General features: G+C 36.6%; 1 protein-coding gene across 1 annotated transcript; it reads left to right on the forward strand.

Annotated features, from left to right (window-relative positions):
- The first annotated feature begins 5,425 nt into the window (after positions 1-5,425).
- bbc3 (BCL2 binding component 3) lies at positions 5,426-16,919 on the forward strand. Its single transcript, XM_079822971.1, has 4 exons — positions 5,426-5,678; positions 7,154-7,415; positions 10,086-10,285; positions 13,748-16,919. The coding sequence occupies exons 2-4, from the start codon at positions 7,166-7,168 to the stop codon at positions 13,847-13,849; spliced, it is 552 nt and encodes a 183-aa protein (XP_079679097.1). The 5' UTR covers positions 5,426-5,678; positions 7,154-7,165; the 3' UTR covers positions 13,850-16,919.
- The last annotated feature ends 1,562 nt before the right edge of the window (positions 16,920-18,481 follow it).

Consider the following 18,481-nt stretch of genomic DNA (forward strand, 5'->3'; position numbering starts at 1 on the left):
GGCCTTTAGCTCCAACAACATGCTGGCTATTTATTAATCAATGATGTTTTTAAAAAATAAAAATGAACTACCTTGAACATAGCTGAAAATATTAGGTGATATAAATATAAATATTATTAGTGATTGTTTCAGGGATTTTCCAAAAAATCTATAAACTATAAATATCCCTTACAAAATCACCCAATTATACGTACATAAACCATTACTGACCCGAACGGACAACAACAACAACATTCAGCGTAACCAAGTAAACACTGTCCACAGACTGAGACAAGTGTGTATCATTTGATAAGGGTGAGCAACTTGATCCAGCTAGATCTACATCACTCACAGCAGGTGATATCAGGGGGATGGCATCACTTTCTGCACTTTAAACACAAGCTTGCTCGATGATGAAGAAGAGGGTGATCCTCTGCCCGTTCCTCAGATAAACAATCTAGCGCTGACCCGTAGTTTGATGTCTTGACCTACCAGTGAATCAAGTGGTGTCAGGTTCTGGGTTTTGCAAACACAAACTCAGCAATGACCTAATTGTTGTGACACTCCAACAATGAGCAACAAGAGAGCCCATGGGAGATGAGGAGAAGGTGCCCGGCTTTCAGCACACCGTCACTAGGGACAGTGAGTCATCATATTGTCTGTTACACTATAAATTAGAGGAAGAAATGTGTGCACTACGTAACCTTTAATACTGTTAATAAAGAACGCAATGGTTTGAAACACTTGAGGGTCAACATGATAAAAGCTCAATTTTATCAACGTCTAATATGTGACTTTCCACAAAACAACTGACCGTGAAACCGATAAGCCAACAAAAGCGCAGCACCCACTCCTGCCCAGTCAGCCGAAAGGAACCCTGGAATGGGAAACTCCGCAGTGCATAAACATGATTTGAGTATAACATTCCTTCACTTTGTGTTAAAAATACTCTACACCAGCAAGCCATTGTTTGGGGACTGTGGGTGTCACAGGGTCATGTTTGTAACAGCTGGCCTTAACAGCCCCCGACAGTCCACCCCCAGACCCATTAATACTGCTCTCCTTCTGCCTCTGCTTGCAGACATGTGTGAAATGATCCTTGATGATGGAGATGAGGTAATGCCCTCAGCAGCTCTGACATCACTAGCCTTTCCCATCGAGTGCAGTTGACCATCACTTGGACAATTAGCTTTTTGTCTTACACCTTTCATTAAGGAGAAAAGGATGAACCTGTGAATGGTTAAAAGAGCGATGTTAAGCATATATATATATATATATATATATATATATATATATATATATATATATATATATATATATATATATATATAATGGTATTTTTATATTGTAATAATTAGCATATAAAAATAGTCCAGTTAAAAATGACATGGTTATATGAACAATTCTCTAATTAATCTGAATTAGACACACTATAATCAGTGGCATCTTGAAGCACTGACAACAGTTTAATGTGGTTACAAGTAAAACATGTTGTTCTCTTGTTAGTTCCTTTTATTTTTTTCTGTCCATTATGTAAACACCCACAAAAGTGACTGAAACTGGGCAATTGAATGTGCTCACTTCTGTTTCTTTATTGAGAATATTTATGAAAAAAATATGTAAACTAAACTTACGTGTTATTTTTTGCTTGATTTGTAACGATTGTTTCTTTCAGTGTCGGTGATTTGGATCCTTATGACATTCATATTACAAGTAATTTTCAATCTGAATGAGAATCAGGAAGTATGCATATTTTCCCTTTTCTTTTTCCCTTTGGTATCGTGACATGCAAATTGACCTTTCTGCCACAATCCTGGAACTTGGTGCACAAAATAACAGCCGAAAAGAACCACTTTTCACACGGCAGCTAAATGCAAGCATGCGGTCTGGTTGTTTGTTAGCCTTGCAGATAATTTTCCTCGGGTCTGTCACTCACCACCCTTCCATTACCTTGAAGGCTGGCAGCTGCGGCCCCGCGCCACCAACAGGGACTGTTTATCAGACAATTAAGGTGACAACAATGAAAACTAATATGTAAAAACAATGGGATGGGAGGTGAACGAGCGCTGCTCGTGCTCAAGACAGGTTTATCAGATACGGTGGAGTATGAAGGAAGGAGGAGGGGGTAAAGTAAAGGATGATGTCACCGGGACACAGTAAATTTGAGCCTCGCTCTCGTCTCGTGTCATCACGCTCACACCCACGTGGATGTTGTGTTTTGGTAACGTATGTAGCCGTTGCAGAGTCTCACAGAAACATGCACATGATCCCTTCTCTATCAGGTAGTGAACTTTGGTACTCTTGGTAATTAACTTATTGTTCTCAGCTGTCATGTGGACACTGGAGCAAAGGGAAAAGTTATTTATTTACAGTAAAGAGACTTTACTTTTGTGTCATTGTGCTGAAGTGTCACCACAGATGAGATGGAAATAAACATGTAACTTGTTTGACCATTGAGCTTTGTATCAATGGTTTGTGTTTATGCCATAGAGGACTATATATATCCAGTGGCCTAACCTCAGGGTAAAAACACACTGTACCAATAATAAACTAAAATTCATGTAAATAAATATAAAATTATATTTTTGAAAGCTTTTGCTCCCCACGTGCATCAATGAGCCTTGGCCTCCCATGACCCTGTCGCCGTTTCACCACTGTTCCTTCCTTGGACCAATTTTGATAGATACTGACCACTGCAGACCGGGATCACCCCACAAGAGATGCAGTTTTGGAGATGCTCTGACCCAGTCATCAAGCCATCACAATTTGACCCTTTTCAAACTCACTCAAATCCTTACGCTTGCCCATTTTTCATGCTTCTAACACATCAACTTTGAGGACAAAATGTTCACTTGCTGCCAAATATATCCCACCCACTAACAGGTGTCGTGATGAAGAGATAATCAGTGTTATTCGCTTCACCTGATTATGTCCTAATGTTATGCCTGATTGGTATATATATGATGATGATGATATTAATCGTTATTAATCGATTTGACAGCACTAATAATAATAATTATTAAATATTAAAATATTACGTTTAATATATACTTCTAATAATAACAAAATAAATAAATAATAGTAGTTATTATTATGTAAATGTGATGATTCCTGTTTCAGGTTTCTGTTTTTTTTTCTTGGGACTCTTATTTTGATATGTAGTTCCTGTTCTCATGGTTCCTGTGTTTGCCTTGTTTCCTTAGTCCCTGGTTTGTTTCCATAGTTACCCTCATTAGCTACTAATCACTTTCACCTGTTTCTTGTTCCAGTCCTTGTTATCTTATGTATTTATGCTGCCTTCACTATGGGAATTATTGTAAATACTAGTTTTCTAGTTAAAAAAAATGGACATGAACGCCTTCACAAGTCAAAATTACACTAAGGCAGCATTAAACCCCAGTGTTTCCCATGTTGTTACGTGTGCGAGCTGGTTTCAGTTCCGGTTTTGTTTCTGTCTGGAATATTTCAGTTTCTTCCTGGATTTGCTCTTGTTGTGTTTGTTTAAATAAATGTGTCTGCTGCACTTGGATCCAACTCTCTGTTTCTGAAACTGCAACATTACAGTAATATTAATAAATACTATTATTAATAATAGTATTGCTGTAGTCTTGTAGTTTGTATATACAATGTAATTTTACTTACTAACTGCTTGTTTTATATTTATCTATATTCATTTTATTACAATGAAAACTCACAATAAAGAGTATCAGCTTTAATGAAATAATGAATTTGATGTCAACACCACTAACATCCTAGAGCAGTTTGCGTGGGGCTGTATGCCCAGACATGTACCTGCGTGGGGATTCCCCTTCCACAGTCCTTCATCTGCTGTGGGGCAGGACTCGGGAGCTCTCCATCCATATCTATCCAGTTAAGCCCTCCATCATGCGCATGACATCTGCATTTGAACAATAGATGCAGTCGGAAGCTGCTGGACAAAGGTCAAAGGGGATGAAAAGGGGGGATTCCGTATTTAATTAGCATTTATTAGGACACGTTCCTTATCAGCGATGTGCATCGATGATTAGCTAATGTTTGGTGTTAAACAGCAAAAGACGAACGAATTCACTATAGCCTATTGATGATTATTTATATTATGTTTTATTAGAGTAAGAGAATGTTAAACGATATAGACGTATTAAATTAACATATTAGACTTCTTATGCATGACGTATCAAAGGAAGAAACAATAAAAATCTAGTTTTTTTTAAATAATAATAATATTATGCTTATTAAATAGCAAACATCAAAAAATGTTCTGTGGGCGAACTATAATATTCAGTGTGCATATCCTGGACATTTGAGTACATGAAATCTGATATTACTGATAGGCTATATGATAAAAATCATATTATTAATATTTAAAAAAAAATCATTTATGTTTTTCTCAGGTTTCACTTCATTTTCCTCAGTGTTGAAAAACAAACAAAACAAGAACAATACATTGTTTATTGCATGTGAAATTCCGAACTAACAGGCTAAATTAACAAGTAAAAATTCATATTTATTAGCCTATTTAGTAATTTGTCACATAACATTATGACAGCATGATATCATAATGTCAGTCACATAGAATTACCAGCATAGATATGTACATATGTACTATATATATATATATATATATATATATATATATATATATATATATATATATATATATATATATATATATATATATATATATATATATATATAATTACGAGGGTTACACTTTATTTTTAGGTGTCATTGTTACAGTGTAATTATATATTTAAGTACTGAGTAATATTATGTACTTACTCTAGGCTTAGGGTAGGATTAGGATTTGGTTGAGGGTTAGTTGCATGTAATTATGCATAATTTTCTGTTATTATTGTAAGTACATGTAACATATGTAACAAGGACACTGTAAAATAAAGTGTTATGATTACGAGTATAGGGTCAAATGTAATCATAGCTTTTAAAGTGTGGATCAAGCATCAGAGGGTTAAAAGTGCATATGAAAATTGACAATTATGCATATTTAATACATATTTTCCAGGCAGTAGGTGTGCACTGTATTTGCATATGGACCTTAAACTTGTTGCTTTTTCTGAATGTGACTGTGTGTAAATCAATAGTCACACAAATGACTGTTTTAACTATTATGTCACTTTCTTGTGCTCTATGCAATATCGTATGCAAAACAACGATTCCAATAAAGTACTTTGTAATCTGAGAGAATGACAATCATTGACATGATCTCAGTACGTGGTACAGCACACTCAGTACATACTAAAGGATCCCTCCTCGTATTGCCAATAAACAACAGTGGGCGTGTAAGGGCTGCTGGTTCCTGTACTGTCTTGACTGCTCACTCAATGTGTGTGTGTGTGTGTGTGTGTGTGTGACTGTGTGCGTGTGTAAACTCTGACTCTTGCCACGCCCCTGATGATGAGCATGTCAGGACTTGTTATGAGACTCAGAAGAGGGTGTGGCCTAAAGCGAGCACTTCGCGGGAGTGAAAGCAACTTGCTGTCATCATAACCCTACAGTTTACAACCTCACGAGCACACGACTAATTACGAATCCCATGAATTGACAGCCTTTTTCTTCCCTACAGTTTGTGGAATAACATGAACGGACATTTCGCGGAGTGTTTTTGAAGCACGACACATATCTGGTGTCAGAGCATAACAACCCTGGAAAAACATCTTCTAACTTACAACACATTTCTGAAGGTAAGCATACATCTTATTCTAGTTGAACATGCATCTCTTTGTTGTTTGCGGGCATCGGTAAAAATTGGGAGCCGGTAGATGTGGCACATTACGGCTCATTAATAATGCACAAAAATATGATTTAAATGACAGAATCAACCAGACTGCATTAGGTTACAAGAATTAAAATAATTTAAGTGTTAGATCAGGTGGATATTTTAGCCAATTACCATTTTTTTTACAGTTTGTGTAAAAAAATGGGGTTTGATGTTTCCCTCCCCTGCTTAAAAAATTCCAGTTTAAGATGGAAACTGTGTTTTGGAATACAGTTGGTTTCTGGGCTGCTCGTTTGCTCAGGTGCAAGCTGCTAGACCAGCTACCAGGTGGTCAGTCAAGCTGGTTTTTGGAACTGGTAGCTGGTCAACCAACAAATAAACAGCTTGGACCGTCTTAAACCAGCTAAAAACCAGCCACCATGCTGCAAAACAGGGTTAGGGGTTTCTTGTTTCTGCTTATGTTGGAAGACGGGATTTTTGGACAATACGAAACGTTCAGCTGATGTTTCAGTACTACATAAACCGGCTATTTGTAGATGTTAATAGAACAAGCATTTAAACTATGCTGTATAGCCTATCAAAGAACTGCCAGTTTCCAAAAACTTCCACCTCTTCAAATCTTTAACCTTGCATCACTCAACAAGTCACCGGCTGTGCGTTTGTAGGTGCCACTTTTCCGACGGTTCATAATTTCCACGTTCACAACATAAGCCCTTGTTGCCAATTGAGAAAAATCGATAAAATCATAGTAAGTGTCGTAATTAGGAAAATGTATTATGTATTCCAGTGGAATTAAGCCTTTTTAATGCACTGAGTGTTAGAGGGGCTCACTATAGCGTAAGATTGTGTTAAAGCGCGCGAGAAGCTGTGCGTGACATCGCGTGCACGGATTTGTTTACAAACACATCCGTGAGCACGAGGCTGCAGTTTCTGCCATCTTGTGGACGCTCAAAATATAGGTTGCTAGGTCAGATAAGGAAATTTTTTTTTTCTTCCTACATTTACATACCTTCTTATTACTACTAATAAGAATTACAACATATAATATTTGTTTTTATTTTATATAATTATTATAATTAGTGTTATTATTATTAAAAGAATAATGTTTCTTCCATTAAATCTAAATTAGTGCAAATGTATGTTAATCTTTATTTTGGGCTGAGGATGTTTTGATTTATTTGTTTTTCTTTTCTTAAATGTACTTAATTATTATTATTATTATTAATTTATTCCATGAAGTCTAAATAAGTGCAGATTTATTTTAATCTTTATTTTGGGCAATATAATTCAATCATTTTGCCAGCGGTCTCCATAAAATTTTTATTTGCATGCAGTTACATATGATGTCATTTGTGTCTAGTTGCATTTTTAAAACAACCAGGTGATATTCAAACAGGTCAGATGTTTTCTATAACATTTGTCTGCTCTTCTCATGTAAAGGCTGTAACTGGTATGGCCCGACCAGAGATGGAAAGCAGGGTGGATGATCGCATCCCCGGAGCACCAAACAGCTGCAGGATGGAGGCGCTGCGTCAGGATGCCTGGCCGAGCGGCAGCATCATCCAGCCCTGCCACCGGCACCGAACCATTGCCACACAGACCAGCACTGTCTCCTCGCCGCCACCACCCCACGTCCCCACACAAGATGCCTTCAGCTCAGACAGTGTCCAGCAGCAGGACAGTCTACTCAGGGATAATACAGGTAAGGCATTGCAACATAGTGATCATGCTTGTGGACTGATGTTTATGTGATGTGCATTGGCAAAAATCATTAGCTTAATATATTTAAATGAGATTCAGAAGACAAAATCAATGGCTTTGACTCCAAGGGTTAAAATGCAGCAGGACGTGCCCTCCCCTCCCCACCCCAGTCAGAGAGCTCTGTTAGACATGTTCAGACATGTTCTTTGCTGTTGGCTTCCTGTCAAGCGCTGCTCAGTCCACAATGGCTGCCTGTCACAGTGAATCGCGTATCTTCTCAGTGTTGCGGTGTCTCTCACTCCTTCCGCTCTCCATTCCTCATATTTTTAAACTGACTTTAGCTATCATTTAACCTTATCTGACACTTCTGCTGACACTCCTCCTTAAAGGCTTTCCTCACTGGCTGATAGCCTGTCCCTCCCTGTCCTCCAACTGTCCACCCTATCCCAGCCCACCCCTCATTCCTGTCCACCAATGGCTGGATTTCAGCTCAGGCTGCACCGGCTTGCAGTTACCCTGGCAACAAGCCAGAACCCTGCACTCCCGCTTTCTCAAGTCACCTGCGCCGGGGATCAGCAGATTCTCATGGCTGCAGCACTAATCTCCTGCACGGAGGCATTTTCTCAGTGCACAAGACGAGAAATATTTCTCATATACTCACTAAAAGTCCATCTTTAAAAACACCCAATTATTTAGTAACACTGTTAAATGTAATCTTTAGTACATTTAAAAATGAATATCCATTTTTCATACTGCTACATTCACTTGTAGCATTTAAAACAATTGGTTTTGGTCTTTTATATATATATATATATTTAGTCACAACATTACATTAAAGTTTTTATCACATTGTATAAGAATAATGATATTGAAGTATATTTGAGTTAATCCCAAGCTTGTAAAAGTACACTATTTCAAAGACAATCAAAGTAATTATGAAATTACATATATACCCAATTTCACAGACGACGCTTAAGCTAGTCCCAGATTAAAATGCATGTTTGAGCTGTTTTAACTGAAAGCAACTTGCACTGATATATATTAAAATATGTCAGTGCCTTTGTTTTGTCTCAAGATGCACACCACACCAGCAGTGTTGCCAAGTCCGCTCTATTTGCACTTAAATATATTGATCATTTCTGTAATTAGTACTTTTTCATTAAGGACTAACAATGAAGGTTTACTTTAAAGGTACAAGTATGACAGGTGGGCTCTGGGATTTTAAAGTGTGTTAGCTATTCGCTGTTTGTGGGTGTTAAATTAGGTCATTTGGTTGCCAGGTGTCACAGAAGGTTAGGAAGTCCACACTTCATGCCTTAAAGTTGCATGAAACGGATGTTGCAATCATCTTTTCGTCCCTTATTGTGACATGTATCCTAGTGAAATGGTGTCTTGAATGAGGAAAAAAAAAGATTGATTAAATTACGAGAGTGCATTAATAAAAAAAAATGCACAGGTAAATAATTTACAATAAAAACGCTGTAGTATTCCACGAAAAAATATGAATTGCCCATTTTGATTTCATGGTGACTTTAAGAATCTATAAAAGGGTGGGATGTTATGCCATGTTAAAATAGCAGTACTTATTCAGAGGTGATACATATCATTGCTTTACTGCTGTCAAATAAACAATAAGGAATTGAAGTATGATGAAGAGTGGTCATACATTTAATCAGATTAGTACTGATGCTACCGTTACAGATTATGAATGTTAAATAGAACATAACGACCTAATAAAACAACCACTGTGGCTCAACATATGACCTCACATGCTTACAAAAGTTACTTAAACAAATAGAGATTTGGCTCACCAGTGCATACGAAATCTCACTACTATTGTAATCTCTGTTGAAACTGTATTTGGTTAGATTACCCACTCCTTTGCATGTCTGCCTGTTAAATGGTTGTTTAAATATTAGTGACCTCGACTGAACACCGTGCAACAGTCCCATATATATCTCAGTTTTGTTATGAGAATACTGTTAACATTGTGCTAGTGGCAATTTTACTTAAAGTAGTAACTTTAAGTAAACTTAAGCACTAGTTTGACAGTACTATTGTATGCAAGTAAAAAATTAAAGGGTGATATGGAGGAATTCATTGACTATTACCATCGCACACCTGTAGGTAATAGATAGGTGCATAGGAAAGAGGATCAAAAAAATCCCAAAAATCCCACACACTATCGATACTTGCAAAAGATACTTGATTTGTATATGTCTGATGAAGGTCATGAGACCGAAACGTTGCCAATAAAACGTTTTTGATATCTTTTGCAAGTATTGTTAGTGTGCGAGATTTCCTTTAACTTTTGAGGGTGATATGAAGGAAAATATATATATTTTGTCTACCAAATCATAATCATGTGGTGCTGCATGCCAACACACAGAAATATGCGGATAGTGATACAATAATCATAAAGAGGGGACCTCTGCAGACTCTCATGACTGTCAATAACGTCAATAATTTATTAAAGACATGGTTAGTTTATGTTGTGTGACTCCCCCAAAATTATAATGATATTTTTAAATAAAAAATGTACAGTATGCAAAGAAACTTTTTTACTTTTTTACAAATGTCAAATCTTTTTTTGAAAGATTATATACACTCATCTATTCAGGTAATTGTGTAGAATCAATATATTAATTGTTCTCTTATTGTTTTTATTCAGGTACAGAACAGGAACTCTCCAGCCCCAGAGAGAGACCGCTTCCCCTGCCTGATCTTCTAGCGGAAAATCAGGGCTCCTCTGAAGACTCCAGCAGCTCTACCGGTGAGGACAATCTCAGGCTGGAGGAGCAGACCATTGCAAGGGTGGCCATTCAGTTAAGGACGATCGGTGACGAGATGAATGCTGTTTTTCTTCAGGGGGTAAGGATTATGTTTGTCTAGTTGTGACAGTTTAAATATGCCACCGTTTGTGCCGAAGCTTGATTAAGTGTGATAAAGTAAACAGGCGTGTACAGGGCAGTGTCTGTTTGTTAATATGAGCGAGTGTGGCAGGGCGTGCATAAATGTAGCCTCTAGTGGGTCTTCTAATAAATGGATCAATACGATATTCACGACCCTGTAGTGAGTGTTGTGACTGGAGTCGAGTTTCCAGTTGTGGCTGAACTTAATAACCTTCCCTCCCTCTCCCCCTCTCCCTGCTCTGGATCCCTGTTGTATCGCGTGAGGAGCTAGTCTGTGAAGCGAGCAGGAGTAAACAGAGGCTAATCTCCCCTCCCCCCCTCCGACCGAACCCATCTCCCCCTCCTTTCCTCAGACAAACACACGACGTCACTGCCTCTCCACTCTTTTATTTACCTATTTTTAAGTGTGTGCGCCACTTTCCTAGTTTTTTAGTAAGAGTCAATTGCTTTTTTGTTTTTAGTAAGAGTCACTCGCCCCAGATTCCCACACATGCTAACACCTGCGCTGACACACGCGATGCAATAAAACCAAGTATGTCTCATTGAAGCAGCTGGCGGCACGGTCATGTGCAGAAAGTCTGCGACCTGGCGTGTAGGCTCGCTGAACTCTGATACCAGTGTGTTTTTACTGGACGAAGGCTCTGTTTACTGTGGCCCGCAGAAGAATGACAGGGACTTCCCTAAACGGAGCAGTGCAACAAAAGCTCTGCGACTGTGCAGTGTGCATGCTCACAAGTACCGTTCTCTTTCACCGATCTTTCTCACACCCTCCTGTAGTTTAAGGCTTCAGATGTCCAGACACTTTCGCCTAGAGGCTGTAACCATGTCTTATAACATTTTATAAAGCATAAAGAAATGGAACAGCGAAGGAAATTCTAGGTCTAATTCTAGTTGGGAAATAATCATTTTGAACTATTTCCAAATAATATTTGAATTCACCTTAACATTTTCACACATGTATTTTTATTTGTATGCCTAATATTTAAAAAACTTACAGCGTTTCTTGCCTTGTCACAATCAGTTAGGAATTACATGAATCACTTAAATGCATAGTTTCAATTCAAAATATTTGAGAAAAAGTCGAGTAGTTTGTGTCACTGGATGTTACTGTCGGCCGTTTAACATTTCTATCGTAAAACAGTTGATATGTATTAAATGTTTCGCTATTTACATCTTACCGCTTCTTTGAAATGATTGGCCATCTCAATCATTTTAACATCGACAAGGCTAAAACTTTTTTGCCATCCTTTTGTCATCCAAGTTAGTTTAAACAGTGCAAGTATTTCAAATAATTTACCATTCTAATTATTGGCAGAGACTTGTCCCCCCTCAATGTCTATGGTGGTTACGGCCCTGCTTAGACTCTTGCATTTCATCCTCTTATTTTTCATCTTTTTAAAAAATGTATGACAAATTCACATTTTCATAACTATCCAATTTTTTTAAATCATGGAAATGTTGTTTAATGTAATTTCTATAGTACATATAATTTGTTAATAATAGTTTTATTATATTATGGAAATATATTAAACTATTTAATTATATAAAAATATATTTTATAATATAATATTTTATTACAATATTTTATGTAGTTTATTATTCATGGAAATGAATAAAATCTGGAAAAAAAATAAATTTGTTAATATAATTATATTAATCATGGAAATTAATAACATCTTTAAAAAGTCTGTAAAGCTTCTATATGATAAAATATTATATTACATAAAATATAATATTTATAGATAATAATTTAATTTAGCATTTTAGTTCTTAAAATATGATATAATATTAGTCATTGCCAGCATGATTTGTCTTGATTTGGTAACAGATGGCAAAAATATTGGATATGTTCCAAAATATTGGAGCCTAAAAGACATGCAGTTCTCTATTGTGTCATTAAAATTATTTAAGCAACAATATTGACAAGGAAAACACCCTGTTCCTTGATATATATCTATGTTCTTTAGAACTGTTTACTTGTGTTATTACCTGAAGCTATGTTTACTTAATTGACAAATGATTATATTTCAATATATTTTAATTTAATAATCGTATTTAAGCTTTTACATAAACATAATAGTTGGTAACAAAAACTTTTTATTGTGATGAATAAGCATTTTTCATATCAGAAATTCATCTGTTGAAAGATGTAGTAACCCTGACCGTCTCAATATTGTGTCCATATTTCCCATGTAGCACCTTTCTCTACGTTTAGCTCATTCTTTCACTGTCACCCCTTGTACTTGATCCCCCCCATGAAGAGTTATTTTTAGCGGATGACTCATAGCAGCTGTTGACGAGCGCTGTGCTGCCTCTCCTGACTCCTCTGTGCAGACGTTGTCTGTCTGGGACTGCCTCACCCCACCTTGTGTCTGTGCGCACACACGTACACATCTGTGCTAACATAAACTTTGACACACACTCCCACTCAAACATCGTCAAAAAAGTTGAAGCAATTACCTCACAGTAGGATAGAAGAGATGGAAAAAGCTAATAATTACACAAAGCAAAAGTTTCGAAATTCAGTTTCCAAACGAGGAAGGAACTAAGGCACAGACCTCAAATCGACTTTTGCTTCATACCCTTGTGACAAAAAAAAGACGTATTTATAGTATTTACAAGAAGTTATTAATAGTATTGAATGTGCACTTTGTAGTGTACTTAAAATCTAAAGTATGATGTTAATATTAATGAAATAAAAGACCACTCAAATGTATTAAAAGAGAGTGCACTTTCATTGCTTAATTTGTAAGTTTTACTTTAAATTACATTTTAAATCATAAAGTTTGAATAATCACTTGTCATGCTTTTAAAGAGGTACACTAATCATGGAAAATACTTGATTATAATTTGAATCAAGTACTTCAATTAAAAACACTAGATTGCACAAACAAGTTTCAGTAGAAATTACATTAAAGTATATTTTAGTTTACCATAAATGCTTGTCAGTGCATGTGCTTATTTCAAAGACTATAGAAATAATTATGAAATTACATATAAAGATGCACATAAAGCAAGCATAGGCAATGTTTTTCATAATACAGTCATTTGTTATACTGGTTGAAACTTTCTTCACATCCTGATAGCAATAGAAGTGGCCTAAATATAAAAAAATGTACATATATCTTCTGTGGAAGTCTCAGGACCAAAGAAAATGTTCATCCAATCATTGCATTCGGTCCGTACGTTCCCATTTAGGTATCTTCTTTTAAAGTATATAATAAGTATCCTTCTTAAAAGTATGCTAAGTGTACTTTTTTCACAAAGGCAGGTGATTAGAGCAAAATCTGAAATCTAAGTAGGTCGACTGTTTCATTTTACAGTCCCTGAGTGCTTTTTTTTTGTGATTCTTATGTTGCCTTTCACTTTTGTATTGCCTTAAATACATGATGAGTTCATTCTCCTCTCATCTTTGTTACAGAATGCTGCCCCGCACTGGCATAACTGGAGAGGCCTGTACCGTGGGCTCGTCGCATTCGTCGCCGACACCGTCAATGCTTTCTACCAGCACGGGTTCAGATAAACAGACGGGTTACGTCACAGGAAGAGTGCAGGCGCTCTCCTGCCAACCACTTAAAGACTCTGGGACTTTTCTGCAGGATCAGATGTCATGTTTGGTTCTTAATCTGTGTTTGTTTGTTCGTTTGTTTTGTACATCTTTTTTTCATGGATTCTCATGTAGCATAGTGACTGAAGCGTGTGTCCCGGTATAGATGTCAGTAGGAGTGTGTGGCTCGTGCGCGTTTGCATACTCCTTTGCAATTAACTGCAATGCCTGCGAAGTTACATTGAGTCGGATCGCTCTCAAGCAAACAGTGATTAGATCTGCATAGCGCCTCGGGCCCAGAAGTGCTTTATGTGTCATGGGTTTTCCTCTCAGCCGCCTTACAGGAGCAATAACTGCGCTGCACTATCAGTCACCAGTGGCGCAGGGCGCGCACCCGCACACCGTTAATGGAAAACGGGCGATAGTTATCGAGATAATGGAATGCTCACATGCTATATTGATGGAGCACAGTTGGATCGTGCCTTGCTAACACCCTTTTTGAACCCTTCCTTTACTAAAGCCATCAGGGACAATCAGCAGATGGTGTGCGGGTAAACTGACCCTGTTGCCCCCTACCTGAATCTACACTTCGGGACACAAATTTGCCACTTAATTCAAAGATTGGTCACCTCCAATGGAGGTTCAGGAGTGAGGCTGGAAGCCTTGTGGAAAAGCCAGACCACTAGTTAATCGAAATGGCTTGAGAGCAGTGTTAATATTTGTATGGATTAAACATGTACATATTTTGTGAGAAAAAAAGGACAGGATAGAATAAACAGGGAGTTTTGTTTATTATGTGTTTTGTATATTTTGATGAAATGACCTTTAAGTACTTAACATTAAGTTCCTTTTTTCGGTTTCGAATTTGTTTTGTTCTGGAAAAAAATGTTTTTTGGACCAACACTGGAAGCAGTTGTTCTAAAAAATCCAGTGGATTTCTACATACTTGCAATTTGTTTGGATTTAAATATCCGGAGTCCTGTAAAAATAAGTGAAAGTCCCCATAAAATGTACTTTTCGCTGAGAATTCTCAAATAAATATTTGAGAAGCACAAGCTAATTTATTTTGTATGTCCATCATTTGTACTTTTGATAATTCTGATGATTTGTTTTTGACAAAATGGATTAAATAAGCATGGAGATATTCATTAGTGTTGTGTTCTATGGACCAAATATCTCTGAAGGTTGTGAGAAAGATCCATTTGTATTTTCTGCTGTAACTTATTTGTCTACTAAAATGACTAAACTGAGCCAAACTTCAATCAAACTTGAACAAGTTTGTTCTCTATAGCCCTCTTCGGAAGGTAATTGTTTCTCATGGGGATGTAAGCTATTTTCAGCATTTACATGGGTTAGTTTGTGATTTTATGACGTCCGAATCCAGGGGCCAGTTGCATAAACATAGACATTATATTAAGACAGTGTGGAAGATCTAGTATCACCCACTAGCAGTTAGTCAGTGAGCAGTCAATCTTACTTTTAGGTATTAAATTAGGCCAAATTGCAATTTACAATTTATGTAGGCCTACTGACTTCGAAAAAATGTTATGAGCAGTCTTAAGAAAAAAAAATTGATGACTAAAATTGATGATAATTAACTTGTAAAACTAGTCTTAGCAGTTTTTGCAACCCGGTCCAAGAATGTCGCGTAAAAATCCCCGGTCGAATACCTACTGGGGTTTTTGTTGTTGTTGTTGTTGTTGGGACAAACACCAAGCTTGTGTGGTAATTTAATTGCCATCGAGTTTACAAGAAGTTATAGATTCAAAATTCACTGTTTAAATCATTTTTGACAACCACCGAGCACCACGGTAATCGTTCCAAGCGCGTTATCGACACTTGAATGCATTTTAAAGATGTACACTTTTATTACTGAAATGCTGGAAAGTATTTACAAGAACAAAATGTCATCCCTGCTCCACTAAGGCGAGTGAGATCTGTTAAGAAGAATCTGTAAAGAGAAGAAAAGCACATCTGAAATCGGCTGTTATTATGGCAGCAAATTTAAAATATTGTACACAATTATATACATTAAAAATATAAAGAAAGCTTTATGTTTGCCTTGGGTAAAAAAAGAGGTTGCATTAACTTTTGCGAATTTCTACTTTTTTAAATTAACGTACATCCATCATTCTAAGACGAGAAAGAAAACCATTTCAACTATAGCGCATATATTTTCCTATTTTTTAAACAGATTCAAATAATAAATATGATATTATTTTCCTATTATTAAATATAAATGTATTTCAAGCGTGGCATCTAGCTGACAACAATGTGACTAACCACGCGAGCAGCGTGTTTCCGGGTTCGTAGGAACCGTAGTATAGTTTTATACTATCACTGAGGTGCCATGCAAATGTATTTTTACAGACATCCACTAGAGAAACAATGACCTTCCTAATATAGCTTATGAATCATCGTGTCGGATCCAGGTCTGTCTGGGCCTTTTACATAACACTCACTCTAAAACATGCTGGGTTCTGTTCACCCAAATTTGGGTCAAATATAGACAAACCCAGTCATTGGGTTACATTTTTCAATTCAATTTATTACCTAAAAGTTGGGTTTGTCCATATTCGACCCAGATTTGGGTTAAAACAAACCAGCATATTTTAGAGCGCTAGCTGTTATGGGTTTCAAGCACTTCCCTCAGAAACCACATTTGAAAAACTGTGGCCAGTCGGTGGGAAAACTCCTCTAACCACTCATTTCTGTTTGCATTGGCTTTGTAATGCCAGTACAGAGTTCTCATCATGGCATATTGTGGATCAGAGATTCCTTTCCTGTCTCATGACTTCCTGTAAAACAGTTGCGTGGTCTCCTCACCTTCCTGTGGCCACCTTGTGACTTCTCATCGATACACACGTGTTCTCTGATGCAGAAAGGCCTTATTTGTACTGTCAGATGTACACTAAACACGTCAGACTCATTTTCTAGCTGTGTAATTTTGTCATTTGGAATTTTCGATGTACATTTTTTTACAATAATTTTGTATTGTTTTGTTTTTCCTTTACCATTTTCAATAAATACGAGAATTACAAAAGTGTTTTGATGTGTGTGTGTGTGTGTGTGTGTGTGTGTGTGTGTGTGTTTACAGACATCCTCAAGCTCATTTAAAAAAAGGATTCGACATGTTTGACATGCAGCCTTGATGCTGCACAACAATAATTATTTTAAGGCCTTTGCATTGTAACCATCACATCAAAACAAATATGCACATTCATATATTAAATGCTACTATTCATTCATTCATATATTAAATGGTACTATACGCATGTTTTTATAGGCCAGGCCTAAACCACAACACTTACTTTAGTATTAATATTCAGGGTCTTGGTCTCTCTTTTTTCTTTAAGGGATCTGCCTGCATTAAATTAACAGAACAAACCTTTTCTTATGCATGTTTCATCTGATAAAGTGTAAGACTGTTTGACTTTACTCATGCTGAACCACGAGTCAACCATACGTCTTATCTGAAAAAGTTGTGATAGATTGGGATCCTCTGATTTGCGTGTGCTCAGAACATTTCCCATGCAGGCCCATTCAGGCGTCACCAGTGTTCCTAAAAGAGTTGTTGATCATTTGAGGCTGTTCTTTATGTCACATGCATTTCATAGCTGGAAGCAACACATCTGTTCTGAAGTAAGAACGTCTAGCCTTGGGGGTTTCTTCACATTAAGAGGAAGGTTGCTTAATTAAAATGAGGAGCTTAACGCAGAGTCCGTATTAATCCTGGTCTCTCCTCGGCTAGAGAAAGAGCAGTGGATCTTAATCAGTCAGGGTTTCATTTCTCACTATATTGGCACTGGCAGTGATGTGAAGTACTTAAGGAATTGAAATTCATTATATATTTCATTATCTTGGTGAAAGTGTACTTGAGTACCATTTAAAATGAATACTTGCACTCTCAATGACATTTCCAAGAAAAAGAATACTGTTTACATGTTTAAACCAACCAATGAAATCCATTTGAATATAAACTGTTATTGTCCATTGTCATTTGTCTTGTGAAAAAACATTGTGTCATCACATTGTCTTTGACCCTAAAGTGATGCAATTTAATTGTAACCAACTGGATCCAAGTGGCAAATGGACAACTATCTGTCTATAAACACCAATGCACCAAATATAAATCTAAAATCATGACACTTTCAAGTAACCCGTGTACGGATATTGGTTTCAGTTTAATATGTATTTAAGCCTTACATTAGGACTTTAAGAAAAATACACAGGTTGCTTTACAAAGTCATTTTAAAGTAGCAACAGATATTTTCTTCTGTATTATGAAGTGCATTCAAGTGAAATGGGTTAAAATGGACGGAGGCAGATCTGAACGTGAGCTTGAGGTTGATGACTGGAGAAGTCCAGCATATGTCACTTCACTTTTTTTATTAAAAAGGTAAACAAAACAAATAAATAAATAAAAATAAACATGCACTGATGAATAATCCACAATAAGATAAATAAACACGCATTCAGAAAACCGATTTTTTTTTTAATTCATGCTAATTTTAATAAAAATTAAAATTCTTAAATAAAGTTGTTTTTGCCTACTTGTATTTAAATAAAAATGTTGAATTAATACCCAGACATTGAAAACATGTAGGC

The sequence above is a fragment of the Gobio gobio genome, assembly GCF_949357685.1.
Source record: "Gobio gobio genome assembly, chromosome: 8".
NCBI classification, from domain to species: Eukaryota; Metazoa; Chordata; class Actinopteri; order Cypriniformes; family Gobionidae; genus Gobio; species Gobio gobio.

What these genes read in the sequence shown, in the direction of transcription:
- bbc3 (XM_079822971.1), top strand. Translation starts at nt 7,166, where the DNA reads ATGGCCCGACCAGAGATGGAAAGCAGGGTGGATGATCGCATCCCCGGA. An exon ending in TCTACTCAGGGATAATACAG is followed by an intron (nt 7,416 to 10,085) that starts GTAAGGCATTGC and finishes GTTTTTATTCAG; the next exon opens with GTACAGAACAGGAACTCTCC. An exon ending in ATGCTGTTTTTCTTCAGGGG is followed by an intron (nt 10,286 to 13,747) that starts GTAAGGATTATG and finishes TCTTTGTTACAG; the next exon opens with AATGCTGCCCCGCACTGGCA.